Genomic DNA, 17,232 nt, shown 5'->3' with positions numbered 1-17,232 from the left:
TTAGAGTAAGGTGTATATGAATGAGTTTATATGACGGGGCGTGGCACATCCCGTAGGCGTGGAATTTTTTATCAGCTATAACTTCGAAATCATAAGTCACATGAACTTTTAATTTGGGATGCAGACATATCTATGGTGGGCGCATATAATAAGATATATATAAATGAGTTTGTAAAAGAGGGCGTGGCATATCCCATAGGCGTGAAATATTTATCAGGTGTAACTTCGGAACCATAAGCCCCGTGAACTTGAAATGTGGTATGCAGGCACAGCTACGGTAGGTGCTTATAATAAGGTATATATAAATGAGTTTGTAGAGGGGACGTGGCACATCCTATAGGCGTGGAATTTTTATCAGCTATAACTTCGGAACCATAAGCCCCATGGACTTGAAATTTGGTATACAGGCATATCCACGGAAGGTGCTTATAGGAAGGTATATTTGAAGGATTTTGTAAAAGGAGGTGGGCCATCCCGTCTGGTAGGTGCTTATAGTAGGATGTAAATAAATGAGTTTGTAAGAGGGGGCGTGGCACATCCCATAGGCGTGGAATTTTTTATCAGCTATTACTTCGGAACCATAAGCCCCACGAGCTCGAAATTTGGTATGCAGGTATAGATATGGTACACGCTTATAAAAAGATATATATAAGTGAGTTTTTAAAAGGAGGCGTGGCACATCCAATAGGCGTGGAAGTTTTTATCAGCTATAACTTTAAAATTATAAGTCACATGAAATTGAAATTTCGTATGCAGACATATCTTTGGTAGGTTTTTATAGTAAGATATATATTAATGGGTTTCTAAAAGGGAATGTGTCACATCCCATAGGCGTGGAATTTTTAACCAGCCATAAAGTGGAATCCATAAGTCACATGAACCTGAAATTTTGTGTGCAGACATATGTATGGGAGGTGTTTAGAATAAAGTATATATAAATGTGTTTGTAAAAGCGGGATAAATATGTATTCAACTATTAGAAAAGTCGGATATTTAAAACTGTGTTTTTTGAAACCTTACAGTCTTTAGACCATCTTGAAATGGAAAGATTAAACATTTTATTGATCCCGCGATGCTGTTAAACGAAACATGTGCATGTATAACGAATAAATCTTTTTCTGAAATAAGCATTCTACAGGAAACATGCAGCTATACTAAGGGCCGTAACACCGGTTAAACATAGTTATCGACGTTACCGACTCCCTGTTGTATGCATGGAGTCCGAAGAGGTCGACAACGATGTTTAACCGCAGATTAGTATTAACCAGACATTGAGTAACCGGCCCTAAAACAGCTAAGCGAATAGGAAACTAAACGGAATGTACCACAGCCGACAAATTTTAATTTAAAATTTGTATCGTTACCTTAATCCAGCTAATATTAATAATGGAACAAGATTTTTAGTACAGAAAGTGGTGATCAATATATGTATATTAGTTAAAGTACGATAAATCTTAAAGTATGGCTTATAAGGATGCCATAATTTAGAAATAAAAGAAAATAGTTTTTCTGCTCTAATTTATGCTGATCTGAATATTTGTATTACTGTTTTATATTTCGATTTAATTACCCCGAACGATGTCGGGTGCTCTGCTAGTATACATATATAAATGTGAATGTCTGTTTGTTTATTACCTTATAACTTTTGAACCACGACACGGAATCGCACGAAACTTTGCACACTTATTTGTTTTTACCTCGGGAAGGTTATAGGAATGGTTTTATTTGCAAATATGGCGTCGATTTTGCAATGGGGCGTAGCACCTCCCATAGGCCTGCAAATTTTTAATCAGCTATAACTTTGGAACCATAAGTTACATGAACTTGATATTTGGTATGCAGACATATCTATGGTAGGTGCTTATACATAAATGACTTTGTAGGTGGTGCGCTCATAGTCGTGGAACTTCGGAACCATAAGCCACATAAAATCTAAATTTGGTATGCTTAAAGTAAGGTATATATGTATATATATATGAGTTTGTAAATGGGGGCGTAGCACATAATATCTATAGGCGTGGACGTTCTTATCAGCCATAACTTCGAAAGCACAAGTCACATGACCCCTTTCGAATTTAAAAGACTTCAGCTTCCAGTTCGATTAGCTTTTGCAATGACAATATAATATAATATAAATGCATTTATGTTAATTGATGCTTTGAAGTATTAAAAACATGTTGTGAAATGATATAAGAGTTAATATTCGTATGAAATTAGATAGTTAATATTTAGATATTACAACATTGGTATTTTTTCTATTATATAATTTGTCGGAGATATTTCAACCTAAATAAAAGTATCTGCGGTGTCAAAAAATTATTATTGCATTTCATTCCATAACACCAAAGTTATACAACCTACCATATGGACTGCTAAGTGGAAGATCGACCTATCTCGGCAGCCAGTTCGAAAACGCCCTATCTCAAAAAACTTTTCAAGAACGCCCTGTTTCAGAATTTTATTGAAAAACACCCTATCTCGGAATTCGGTTCAAAAACGTCCTATCTTACTTCAAAATGTGCTGATATAGAGCGTTTTTGAATCGGCAGCGATCGATCTTCCACTCAGCAGTCGATATTCTGCTATCACGGCTATAGTAAAATTAGAGCAGAAATAAAATATAACATCTTTACATAAAGTATTTCTCATATTTGTATAAAAACGTGGGGTGAAACCTGTGGGTAAAAGCTAGTATATATATATATATATATAGTTATAAAAATTTAATTTCCATACTACACATACATACATATAACAAGCTTTGACAACAATTTGAAATAGAAATGACGATGACTTCTTCTTCGTCTAATTTTCCCTAAGATTTTTAAAATAAAGCGGCTGACTGCAATATAAGCATATGGTTTCAGAGTGTCCAGGGCATCAAACAAACTGTCTACAAAATCGTCATTGGACAGAAATTGAGTGGAGATTGTGAAGAGCGATCAGCGCCAAATCAATTTTTAAACTGCACGTAGCATTATACTTAGTGCGAGGTATATTTATGTGAACAAATTTACGTACCTCCCAAACTAGAACAGGTCACACTAAAACTTGTGGGGTATTATAATTATACCTGAGGCTATATTTTGAAAAAGAAAATTAAAAAAATTGTTTGTTTTTAAATTTTCGCTTTCGAAAAAAATAAGCACACAATTGCATATTTCACACACATAGGTACAATTACAATATGCATTATTTAATATATGTACGTCGCGTCTCGGTTTTAATTTCCATTTTGATCGCAGGATAAGAGTTTTGGCAATGTGATATGTATTATTATAATAAAAAAGATAATGTGAAACCAAACTATATGTATATGTAGTTTGTCTCCAGACCTAATTTGTTAATTCGTGAAAGGAACAGGACTATTCCAAGAGAAAACCAAGTATTTATATGTCTGTATATCTATGTATGTAGATCGGAACGGTTATATATGAAACTAATTCACTGTGTTAAAAAAATATTCTATTGAAATTAGTTTCTAAATTAGGCATGCGTGAATGTGATAAAAAATCTTACCTGTACTTACCATAGAAAATTGTTTCTCTCCTCTTGGTATAATTAGTACCAAGTAGGAAAAATGCACAAGTGATCGGTGTAGGCGATTCTAATTTATCTCGAGGAATTCGCGTCCTGACTGTCGTACTGTATAGACCACTTGAATTCTGATCCGTTTGTGTCAGGATTGAATCTATTATCTTTGTATCAAATCTACAAAAAGCCAAAACAATAACATTACAGTAGAATTAAGTAAATGTTAGGTAAGCACAAATGTATAGGTATCTCTGACGGGGTAGGTTTATGACATATTGTGGAACGATTTTTTGTCATCCCTTGCCAAATTTGGTTTGGAGACAAACAAGTTTTGGCGCTGCGCTCTCTTTATTGTCACGAAGGGATGACGGGAAATCGTTCCACACCGTTTAAGAATCTTGACTTGTAGATAATTATAAGATCACTTACATTACAGATAGTATGGGTTGGGGAAACACATTTTGCACTGCACACATTATGTCCACGCCACTCTGTTCGCCATCCATTTTCGTTTCCAACACAAAATCCGATTCAGGAACTGTCAAATAGAATTTGTTGAAATGATGCATATTCCAAGGCATAAAAATATAGTGCATACTAATGCACTTATATGATCGCGTCCAAGGAAATTATGTTATCGACCAAAACACTCGAAATTTGGTTTATGGCGGTTTCTTATAGTTTAAGGTCTTAAAAAGGCAAAGGGATTAGTTAAGAGGCCAAAAAATTTCTGGTCGATGACACCCTTTTCTCAGATGCCACATATAGTCGATATCATTGCAAAATGCCATTCATTATAAATACAAAATTTTTATAGAAATAGCAAAAGACGTTTAAAATTAATACATACATATGTATTTAGAGTTGCATTTGAAAGCACGCTAACGGTATATTTAAACAAGTAATTTTTAAGCAAAAAACAAAATCGACTTCAATTCTCATATAAAAATTTAGGAGAACCGTTAAGTTTTTCATGATCTAATGATCGGATCTAAACCAGATTAGTACGGAACCACCTCTGAGACACTACCTTTCCGATGCAAAAATAACTATCCAAATCGTTTGACGTGGTCCAAAGTTATGCGGTTAAAAACAGAGCCTTTTACGATGACTGCGGTATGTAAGTACCCTGTAGGGAAACCGCGGACTAGTGAATCAAATTTCTAGTTCCGTACTAGGTCTTTATCGCCAAAAAGGAACTAGGCCGATAAGAACTAGATCCCCACCACTCCAAAATCGGCGAAAGGTGGTACTTTCAAAAAACTAATTTTTTTCAGTTTTTTTTCACTAGAAATCTATATCGAAAGTGACGAATTTTGAAATGGTTCGGTACTATAGAAAAAGGGATGCAGAACGAACTAGATCTTACTTGTCGAATTTAGAACTAGTTCGGAACTATCGAATAAGGGATGCAGCGGGGGGCTTGTTTACTTTACATAGATATGTGTTCGGCGGCTTTTTCGTTCAAATACGCTTCTATTCTGTGCTTCGCTGATGCTTTTTCATAGCTTGGTAATACAAAACTAAAATTTTTGTTAACATTTCAACATCTTGGGACAGTCTGGAATCTAAGAAATAACAGCGAGCACCTCTGCAAACTCAGCTACAGCTAAAGGTATGTAAACGTACATTTCTTACAATCATTCAAACAAATTTAATTTCAAATTGAAAACACATTTCTTCCAAAACAACTTAAAATCGCACACACGGAAGAACCAAAAAGATTGAAAAATCATGATACTTTTTTCTTTCGTCTGTCGATTTTAGAACTGGTTCGGAACTATAGAATTTAGGCCTAGTTCGGAACTATCGAAAAAGGGATGCAGCGGGGGGCAACTGACACTTCCTAGGATATCGCCATGTTAAATTCGCCAGTTGCTTGCATGCAAAAGAGATTTATCGCGAACCAGTACTGGGTCTAAATGCACTAGAAGCGCACCAGTTCAGAACTAGATATTTTCCCCACAGGGTATATTATTTACATACATACATAAGTGTGCATGTTTGCGATAAGATGTCGTTATTTACCAACTAAGTATTAAAGGAACAAGTAGAAAAGCCTAAGTTCGGGTGGAACGGAACATTAGATACCTGGCGCACGTACTAAATATAGTTTTTTTCACCTTTCCGAAAACTACCGCTACGCGGTAAGCATGGGTGGTTTTATCCCTATTTCAAACATCTTCGATAAACTTACATAGTTATATGTGTGCAGTATCACGCCCACTTTCCAAAATTCTATAATAATGTTACTTCTTTTCAAGGGATTGTTTAGATCAATTTTGAGTAAATTAGCGTCCTTAAATTTCGAAATATCGAAGTTTAAAGCATTTCTTAAACTTACCGTTATATGAAAAGTGGGCGTAACTTTAGTCTGATTTCAATAATTTTCAATGTTTTGCTTTTAAGTGGCAAGTACAATAACCAATCCGAGTTTGGTACAAATTGGTCGAACGGTTACCGAGATACACATATGTATGTGGTCATAGACGGCGTTGCCACGCCCATTTTCCAAAAATTTATAATATTCTTATTTTTCGTCTAAAAATCATTGTAAATATCAATTTTCAGTGGAAAAGCTTCAGTCGTGACTAAAATATCGCCATTTTTTATTTCTGAAAATTACCGTTATATGGGAAGTGGGCGTGGCTACGGTCTGATTTAGCCCATTTTCAATACCAACCTACTTGGGTGAAGGACATTCTATATACCAAATTTCGTTGAGATATCTCAATTTTTGCTCTAGTTATCGTGTATACGGACGGATGGACGGACAGACAGACAGACATGGCCTAATCGACTTCTCTTTTCATTCTGATCATTTATGTATACATTTGTCTATATCTATATCGATTCGTTTTGGCTGTTACAAACAACCGTTATGTGAACAAAGTTATAATACCCTTGTGCACAAGTGCGCTCGGGTATAAAAAGAGTTATTCAAATTATATGCATGTATGTCATGGCGAATTCATATAAGGTGGTAACGGTAGTACAAAAACAAAAACTACATTTGTGTTTTGTTTTCGCTTTCGGTACACAAATATAAAATTTCAGCTATTCTTCGCTCAAGGAGGAAAAGGCAAATAAAATTTCAACACTCTAACTCCCTGGTTATAGTGCAGCGAATTCGTAAGGATCTATTGATTTTAGGTGCTGCCGTTTTACGTTGCGTTCACGTGAATTATAATCATTTGCATTCATTACCCATAGAATAGATATTTAAAAGACCGTTCACTCCGTTCCGTTACATCCATTATAACCCAAGCATTAGTTTCGCACTCACTCATAAGGAGTTTTGACATATGTGCATCGAGGCGAATTAAAGCAGCTGTTCTAGCAACACCACCTTATATGAATTCGCCTTGATGTATGTATAACGCTCGTGATCCTTTCGAAGTATCTCCATTTGCATTTTTCACATTACGAGTATTAGTTATTTCTTGAAACAGTTTTTCAGTAAAATGAAGGAACTCCCCGTACTATGTGTACCTTTTTATACCTTTCATGAGCATGAAATGGTGTTATAACTTTGGTCCGATGTTTGTAAGTATCAGAATAAGAAGAGATAGACCCACTAAAATGTATACTTAAATGATTAGAACGTCGAGCTGAGTCGATTTAGCCATGTCCGTCTGTCCGTCTGTCAGTCTGTCTGTCTGTCTGTCTGTCCGTCTGTTTGTATGCAATCTAGTCTCTCAGTTTTCGAGATATCCAGATGAAATTCGGTAGGTGCGTGTGTTTTTATAATGTATTAATCATTTGTCGGAATCGGAAGAATCGGAAAACTATAAGATATAGCTCCCATACAGATATGAGATTTTTCGTTATAACTTCTCCATTTATACAGCTAGGAACATGAAATTTTGCAATACCCATTATCAACAGAAAACTTAGAGTGAAAATTACATAGATCGGGTCACTATAACCTATAGCTCCCATACAATTGATTGTTCAGATATACGATTTTTCGTTATAACTCCTCCATTTGAGTAGCTAGGTACATGAAATTTTGCATTGTTGTCACCCACTACTAAACAGTGAAACTAAACTAATTTCAGTGAAAATGGCGAAGATCGGGTCACTATAACCTATAGCCTCCATACAACTGATTGTTCAGATATAAGGTTTTTTGCCATAACTTATCCATTTATGCAGCTAGGAACATGAAAATTCGCACCTTTTTCACTCAGTTTTAACAGAATACCTACAGTGAAAATAACAAAGATCGGGTCATTATAACATATATCTCCCATACAACTGATTGTTCAGTTATGAGAATTTTCGTTATAACTCCTCCATTTATACAGCTAGGCTCATGAAATTTTGCAATACTTCCACCCATTATCAACAGAATACTTAAAGTGAAAATAACAAAGATCGGGTCACTTTTACATATAGTTCCCACACAACTGATTGTTCAGATAAGCGATTTTTTGTTTTAACTCCTCCATCTATGCAGCTAAAAACATAAAATTTCAAACTATTTTCACTCATTATAAACAGAAAGGTTACAGTAAGATTAACAAAGATCGGGTCACTATAACCTATTTATTGCCCCCATACAACTGATTGTTCAGATATGGGGTTTTACTGTAAAACTCCTTTATTTGGACAGCTAAAACCGACAAATTTCGTAAGCTATTTTTTAAATGATAATACAAAGTCTACTGAGAAAATTGTCAAAATCTATGCTGTATAAACTTTATCTCTTATACCACTGATTGTTCAGATACCAGTTTTTGCGATATATCTCATTTATGTAGGAAGCTAAACCCATTAAATTGTGTTACCGGTTTACATACCGATCACACAGCAGTGGAATCACTTAGATTGGTGCTATATAAGGTATATCTGCCATACCCCTGATTGTTTAGATATGATTTTTTAAATACATATATGTGAATATATAAATTTTTTCAAATGCAGTAATCTGTTAAATTAAAGTTTTCAGATGCTCGTGAAAGGTATGAAGCCTTCGGCATAGCCGAAGACAGCGCTGTTCTTACTTGTTTATATGTGTTTTATATATGAAAAAAAAGTATTGAGAAATGTTCTCCACTGAGGGAAACAACGCATAGTATAGATGAATACTTTATATTTGACTAGCAGACTCGGCGAACTTCGTCCCGCCCAAAATTTGATTTTTAATTTAAACATTTTGGTCCAACAGTTTCTCCAACAATCCACGCTTACGATTTTTACTGGCACATTCATCGACTAAGACTATGGTTTGGTCAGAGAACGTTTATAAATGAGAAGGCGCATTTTCAGTGTGAACTAATTGCTGCTAGAAATTTTGGGGTGCGGTCGGCCAAATACACCACTTGTCGACGAAATGCACCACTCGTCGACGGACGGTGTCGGCTACCACCATACCAAAAATTTTTCCATCCCATCACACTTCGGCCAAAATTACCATAAGTTGTGTTTTCGTATTCTCCAGCAAAAAATATCCAGTAACTTGCCAGTAACCAAATTTCGGAGAGTAAGCCAATATTTACTCCCAATGAGTGAAATATGCAAGAAAGTACGAAAACGCAAAACCAGCAAGAAGTTGCTAGTTTTATAAACAGCTGATTAATTTGTTATTTTCCGATGCAATTTTCTTAGAAAACTAGTGTTTTCCATCTTATTATATATTTAAATAGGTTTATTTTGTCAATTGCAACTCTAAAAGCACCACAAACAATTATTTTCTTAATGTGATTTACAGGGAACGGATTTTATGGAAATTGCCTTTTTTTCTGCTACAAAGATAGAGTATATTCGATTAAGAATGTCCACGATTTAGCTTTCTCTGATTCCATATATACACATTTGAAGTTGCCTTTTTTTGCCTTTTTTAAGATATTTGCCTTTTTTTTTGCCTTTCTACCTTTAAAAAAGTGATTATAGCATTTACAATTTTTTTTTTAAGATTAAAAAATATACACATGCTAATGCGGCTTACGGAAGCACAGGGACCTCTCGCCAAATTGGTGTTGAAAAAATTCAAAGCCGTTTTCGGGATGCCTCTAACGGGAGCACTCCCTTATTGCTCGTTCGGGTGGAATACGGGATGTTTTCTATGTGCACTCCCTTGTTGTCTTTTTGGGTGGTTTCTGGGAGGTAACTATGGGAGTACTCCCGTATTGCTCCATTAGAAGGTTTGTGGGATGATAATTCTGGGTGTGCTCCCCGATTGCTCGTTTAGGAGGTAAAAGGGATTACTCCCCCTCCTAGGACATCCAATGTTAAAGGGAGTATACAAAATGACATGCTTATACACAGAAGCATAGGGAGCAATGGGGAGTATTCGTATACTCGCAAGGGAGTACTAACCGAGCAATCGTACGATGCTCCCAAGTTCTACTGGGAATATACGCGCCCAGTAGAACTTGGGATCATCGTACGATTGCTCGGTGAGTACTCCCTGGGAGTATACGACTACTCCCCATTGCTCCCTATGCTTCTGTGTATAAGCATGTAATTTTTTATACTCCCTTTAACACGGGATGTCCTAGGGGGCGAGTAATCCCTTTTACCTCCTAAATGAGCAATCAGGGAGTTCATACAGAACTTACCTGCTTGCTTAGAATATATCCCATTACTCTCCCAAGCGAGCAATATAGGAGTAAAAAAACCGAAAAATCTCGTTTAATGCTCCTAAATCATGCCTCAGAGAGCATTCTTTACTTGCTCGCTTAGGAGGTCTCTTAATTGACTCCTAAGCAAGTAATAAAGGAGTACAAAACCGACAAATCTATCTTGTTGCTCCGAAATCAGGTCAAGGGGAGTACTCTTTTATTTCTCATATAGGGAGATCTCCCTTCAAGTTCTAGTGGGCGTATACTTCTACAATCACAAACATTTTCATAGGCTGTCTTTCTTTGATTTCGAATGGAAAACTCATTGCGATCATATTGTACTAGCAATATAGAAGTATTACATATATGACTTCAAAAAAAATTTGGATCAATTTGGTGCATAACTTTTGAATTATATGAGTTTAAATTAAAAAAATAATGAAAACAAGTGAATTTTTTTTAAGAGGGGCATAATTATTTCTGTCATAACTTTTGAAGCACCCCATATTCTGATTTGAAATTAAATGGGCATTTAGAACTTATGTGTACACTTCATATCTAGTAGGTAAGAAAAGTGTGCATTAAAAAATAACGAAATGGCAAGTGATTCAAAGTCTGTGTTTTGAAGCATTTAATTTGATGAACTTTTTAAGTATGTATTGTATTCTACAAACAATTACAAATAATTTGATACCTTAGGAAGAGGTGTGCTTTCAGAATAAACTAACTTTCAAAGATAAAATATTCTGCGATCTTGAGCGTAATTTTTGTTCCAAGAACACCTTAATTGAAGGCACATTTGGAAAATACGTCGAAACGATCTAAATCTTTCTATAACTGCTAGTCCTTAAAAAACTACATATACCTGTAAAATGCTTCAAAAAATTTGTCTCTAGAAGTATATTTCAGAATATTTCGAGAGTGGTATCAAAGCAACTTTTTTTCGACAAATGTTCTGATAGTTTCTCTTACTTAATTGGAGCCTTCTAAATTCAATGGCGTCCTTAGTTTCACCCTAGTTTTCCACTTTTCGAGATAGCGGTACTTGAAACTTTGCTTAAATTTTAACACTTTTATAAAAAACTCCCTGAGTTTTGAAAATATTTTACTACAATTTTGCACATAACCGTTTTTTAATATTACCTTAACTATTCCACTAAATCATCGAAATCGGTTCACTAAAACATCTAGCTCCCATACAACTGATTGTTCAGGTTAGAATTTAGTATAAGCTCAATATAACATATAGCACGCATACAATTTATTATTCTGATATGAAGTTAGAGTTATAGCGTAAAAACACATATCTGAGTAATCAGTTGTATTGGAGCTATATGTTAATGTGAAGCTATTGCGATAATTTTAAGGAATAATTAAGGTAATATTAAAAAACTGTTATGTGCAAAATTTTAGTAAAATAACTTCAAAACTGAGGGAGTTTTTTATAACATAGTTAAGATTTAATCAAATTTTCAAGAACCGTTATCTCAAAAACCGGAACCAATCTGGTAAAACGGGGCATGCCATTGAATTTAGAACATCTCAGTTAAGTGAACTCAACTTTCAAAATCTTTGCTCAAAATTTAAAACTTGAACAGCATAATTTGAACCCAGCTTATTCTTCTGTTTTCTATTTCATGTTTATTCCTCGTTTAACTTTTGAAGCACTTGATGAAAATGAATTACACTTATATTAGTCGATTTATTAAGAGATTATGAATAAATTGATATATAAAACATAGGTGTGCTTACAAATTTAAAAATTAAAAATTTTTTTTTAAAGTATACCTATTTTTAGATTTGCCCATATGCTTGTGTATTACATGATTTTTTTGGTACACTTTTGAGGTACTTAACCCAAATTGATTTAAATGGAACTCATATCAAATGAAAGATGAGTTGTTGTAGATGTGCCGAATTTAGTTTTTAACCCTTTAAGAGCCTCTTTAAGCGAAGTATTAAAAAAACAAGTGAGAAATTCTGAGTTCGGGCGGAGCCGAACATTAAATACCCGGCGCAAGTATTATATATATGTTTCCCACATTTCAGAAAACTACCGCTACATGGTAAGCCGGGGTGGTTTTACCCCTATTTTACACATCTTCGATAGAACGTTCAGTTAGACATATTGAGATAAACTTACTTATATAGTGATATGTGGGATATCACGCCAATTTTCAAAAATTCCAAACAATGTTACTTCTTTTCAAGGGATTGTTTTTAGTATCAACTTTGAGTAAATTAGCGTCCTTAAATTTGGAAATATTGAAGTTTCACGCATTTCGGAAATTTACTGTTATATGAAAAGTAGCCGTAATTTTAGTCCGATTTCAGAAATTTTCAATGTTTTGCTTTTATGTGTCAAGCACAATAACCATGCCGAGTTTGGTACAAATTGGTACAACCGTTACCGAAATACATATATGTGATCCTAAGTGGACGGTGCCACGCCCATTTTCCAAAATTTTATCATAAATGTATTCCTTGGTAAAGAATTGTTGCAAGCATCAATTTTGAATAAATTAGATTTAGTATTTACTGATTTATCGAATATTTCGTACTTCTCTAAATTACCGTTATGTGGGAATGGTATTCCAAAAATTTATAATATTCTTATTTTTCGTCTAAAAATTATTGCAAATATCAATTTTGAGTGAATAATTTTGAGTTGTTACTAAAATATCGCAATTCTCGTATTTCTGAAAATTACCGTTATATGGGAGGTAGGTGTGGTTGTTGTCCGAATTTTTCATAGGATGGTTAATCGCAAAGCTAAATAAATTTGAAGGACTGGCGGCAACAATGATCCGGTTCTATAGTGAATCTGTCCTAGAGGCTTTATAATATAGTTGGTGGCAATTTCAAAGTGGGCGTTTATCATTATTCTACAGAAATATACTTATTTTAGACGAAGTACCTTAAAAGCTGAAACGCATAATAATAGTGGAAAAATCACATCCATTGGGCCAATCGTAGCACAGGAGAGTTTGATATATTCAATGGTGCAACAGGTCGATTTAATCTGACATTCACGGCAACTCACTTGGCGAATTTTAAAAATACCTCGATTCCATCGCCACCTGGCAGCTCTTTTTATACCCGAGCGCACTTCTGCACAAGGGTATTATAATTTTGTTCACATAACGGTTGTTTGTAACAGGCAAAACGAATCGAGATAGACATAGACAAATGTATACATAAATGATCAGAATGAAAAGACAAATCGATTAAGCTGTGACTGTCTGTCCGTCCGTCTGTCCGTCTGTGCACACGTTAACTTGAGTAACAAGTAATTTTTAGCAAAAAAAAAACCGACTTAAAAAAAATATATATATGTCTATATATTTCATGATCCAATGATCGGATCTAAACCAAATTAGTATGGGACCACCTCTGAGACACTACCTTTCCGCTGCAAAAAGAATTATTCAAATCGGTTTACGTGGAGCAAAGTTATGCGGTAACATACATAAAAAAAAAAATAAAAAAATATTCCGACGAACTGATAACCTCCTCCTTTTTTGGAAGTCGGATAAAAATTGAGATATCTTAACGAAACTTTGTAAGTGCACTTCTTTCGAGCGTAGGACGGACGGTATTGAAAATGGGCAAAATCGGGCGATAACCTCGCCAACCTCCCATATAACGGTAATTTTCAGAAATACGAAAACTGCGATATTTTAGTAACTACTGAAGAATATGCACTCAAAATTGATATTTACAATAACCTTTAGACGAAAAATAAGAATATTATAAATTTTTGGAAAATGCGCGTAGCCACGCCCACTTATGGTTACATGTGTATATCTTAGTAACTTCTGCACCAATTTCTTTCAAACTTGGCACAGTTGTTAACCTTGCTACAGCAGACCAAATGGCCCAACATTTTTAAAATCGGACAATAACCTCGCCCACATCCCACATAAAGGTAATTTGGATAAATACGAAATCTTCGATAAATAATTAAATCTTAAAGCTAGTTTATTCTAAATTGATGCTTGCAACAATTCTTTAGCTAGAAAGACGTCTATATTAAAATTTTGGAAAATGGGTGTGGCACCGCCCACTTATGATCACATATACATATGTATCTCGGTAATGGTATGGTTATTGTGCTTGCCACATACAGGTCTATTCTGCGCTGGTAATAAAAAGTTTGTAACCGGTAAATAAAGTTACTGTCAATTATTAAACCCTTTTCGCATTCTCTGTACTCTTGTAACCGGTAAATTTTGTTACCATCTCATAAGCTGGTAACAAAGTATTGGCCCGTGAAATATGCAATGCCACAATGTGCACAATTCTTCATAGCTGAATTGCTGAATATTTTAACTGCATTGCCAACGAACCTAGACTCGCGGTGACAAGAACTGGTAACATTTTTTGGTAATAAAATTTTCCGGTTACAAAATCTTCGGTAACGTGCAGAATAGACGCGATAAAAGCAAAACGTTGCAAGGTATTGAAATCGGCCGCTTTTAATATTACGGCAAATTTCAGAAATGCTTGAAACTTCAATATTTCGAAATTTAAGGGCGCTAACTTACTCAAAATGGATACACCCCGGCTTACCATGTAGCCGTAGCTTTCGGAAATGTGAAAATCATATATTTAATACTTGCGCCTAGGGATGGAAAAATCGGTTCCGATTCCACTCTAGAATCGAAGATTTTCGCGAAATAATCGATTTTAGAGAACCGATCCTAAATTTTCGGAATCGATTCTGAGAACTGGATTCTCTTATTTGTCATACATCTTTAAATACGCGTCAGTTGTTAGAATTATGAAATTTCTAGCATGACCACCATAAATGTTAGTCCTTCTGCAGTGTTTAGAATTTATACCTTCCTACAATGTTTTGGGTCATTTTGACTCAATAATAGAAATTAGTCAATTTTAAGAAAAAAAAAGATTTTGATTAGTTAATATTTTATTTATCATAGGCAGACACTTTCTCGGCAAGTGCTGTATTCTTACCGGTTCAAAGTTGCCCTTAAATACTAAGAAATAATTTCGACCCAGAAACACTGTGGGTGTATGGAAAAACTATGTTGCCTTCTAGAAAACCAAATAAAATAAAAAACTCTTTTGTTTTTTTGCAAAACCATAGCTGTATGCCTTTAACGAATAGACAACGCCGCCGCTTATTTAAAATTGCCTAACTCTGTAATTAACGAAGTTTGTTATGAAAATTGGGTAATTTTGACACAAAAACATTGCAGAAGGGTTAAGTAAGACTAATTGGCGCATATTCGTAGAGATTGTAGAAATGAATTATGAAAATAAGCAATTTTAAGGAGGGGATTAAAATTTATTTACTTTCCATATCAAACAGTACCGTGAATATGTGTCAATAACACATTTAATATTAATAATATTAATTGATCCATTATATTTAATAGCATTATTAGCTATGATTGATGGCCGCTTTATAGACTTTTCACCTAAAAGAAAAAAATAAAGAATCGATTAGTATCGAATAATTCGAATCTTGCCGTCGATTATACGATTCCAAGAATCGTAAGGATTAAATAAGATCCGAGAATCGAGAATCGATTATTTTTCGAAACTTTCCATCCCTACTTGCGCCGTGTATTTAATGATCGGCTCCGCCCGAATAACTTTGACTTTGTACTTGTTTGCAGTAGTATTGCACTTACCTTTATCAATACATATCTTAAATATTAGCCAACTCGGGTCATAAGAAGATTTTTAGTAAAATCTCAACTACAGCGCCAACTGGCGGGTTAAATTTTGGAACTTAACCATCCAGAGACCTACTCAAACACACAAAAAAAATTTCGTTAAAATCCGTAGAACCATTTAGGAGGATGCCAATCACAAGTACACCTATGGAAGAATTATAAACACATTTAAAGATAGCTAAAAGTCGATACGTTTGTAGGCCGTACGCCCTACGCCTCTATAAGAATTTGGGCTTGATTACAAATCCATACATATCTCCATACGAAGTTTCAGAACCATATCATGAACACTTCCAGAGATATGCAGTATGAAAAATTCGGTTTGTGTGGGATGTGCCACGCTCCCTTTTCGAATAGCACCATTTTTCCTCCAAGATTATGCGATTTATTTCATATACCGCAACACCAGGTTCCAGTATTCTACCAAAAACACTTTCAGAGATATGCAGTATGAAAAGTTCGGTTTGTGTGGGAGGTGCCACGCCCCCTTTAGTATCGAAATTCTGTTTAGCCTATAACTAGCTCTGGGACGTATGCGCCAGGTGTCCGAAATTTCAAAAAAATCGGTCCAGCCGTTCTCGAGCTTTGCAAGCACAAAAAAACTGCTTTCAAAATATATATTAATATAGATTATGCAATCGAATTCCCATACTGTTTTCAAAATACATATTAATATAGATTATGCAACCGAATTCCCATACAAATCTAATTCTCCCTTCTGTTCCTATGAATTAAAAAATTATTTAACCGAAGGTAATTAACTCCACCTAACAATATTAGTAACATAGCCATAGAAGAGGTGCTGATGGACCTTAAAACGTCACAAGCAAAATAAAAAGGTATATGAAATAAGAGATGTGGTCGATTTTGACCACTGGGCGATACTAGTAAGATTAAAAGTCATAAGATTTGTATCGGTTTTGGTATAAAGGATTTTTAACGGAATAATATAAAAGTATCGAATATGGAATACTTTTATTAGATACTGGGGAACAACGTTCTAATGAATAATTCTACGCGCACACTGCAGGCGGCATCGGTCGAATTGTGCTCGGCCGATATCGGCTATATGCGGGCGATATTAATAATATATGAGCGCTCTCACACATAAACCGTTAACGGAACCGACATCGGCCGTTGAGACGACGATAAAGTACCAAATGGACTACAAACAAAAAAATTACCTATAAAATCACACGTTTAGAGTAGGTCAATTAAAATTTATCAAAATATTTCCCTGCTTACAAAATTGAAATGAAAACTAAATTTGTGTGTACAAATACGGTCGGCAAATAATCTGGTTAAGATTAAACGACGATAAAAACGATATTTTTTGGAATCGAGTACCAGAACCCTAGTATCGTATCGAATGTCATAAACTCAAATTAATGTGATTATCAATTCTTCTCGATATAAATTGGGCT

At 34.9% G+C, this 17,232-nt stretch overlaps 1 protein-coding gene across 3 annotated transcripts in view; it reads right to left on the bottom strand.

Annotated features, from left to right (window-relative positions):
• LOC118742317 overlaps positions 1-17,232 on the bottom strand; it is a 32,899-nt gene that overhangs the window by 8,464 nt on the left and 7,203 nt on the right. For 2 of the 3 annotated variants that reach the window (XM_036474301.1, XM_036474302.1), the window contains exons 5-6: positions 3,964-4,072; positions 3,530-3,711 (exon numbers count right to left, since the gene is read on the bottom strand). In XM_036474301.1, coding sequence (XP_036330194.1) covers positions 3,530-3,711; positions 3,964-4,072 — 291 coding nt within the window. Of the gene's footprint in view, positions 1-3,519; positions 3,712-3,963; positions 4,073-17,232 lie in introns of all 3 variants that reach the window. The other variant, XM_036474304.1, reaches the window with a different exon arrangement.

This window comes from Rhagoletis pomonella, unplaced genomic scaffold, assembly GCF_013731165.1.
Source record: "Rhagoletis pomonella isolate Grant_MI unplaced genomic scaffold, Rhpom_1.0 Rhpom_scaffold_00007, whole genome shotgun sequence".
NCBI lineage: Eukaryota > Metazoa > Arthropoda > Insecta > Diptera > Tephritidae > Rhagoletis > Rhagoletis pomonella.
Note: the sequence above shows the minus strand (reverse complement) of the source record. Positions and strands in the feature narration are given on the sequence as shown.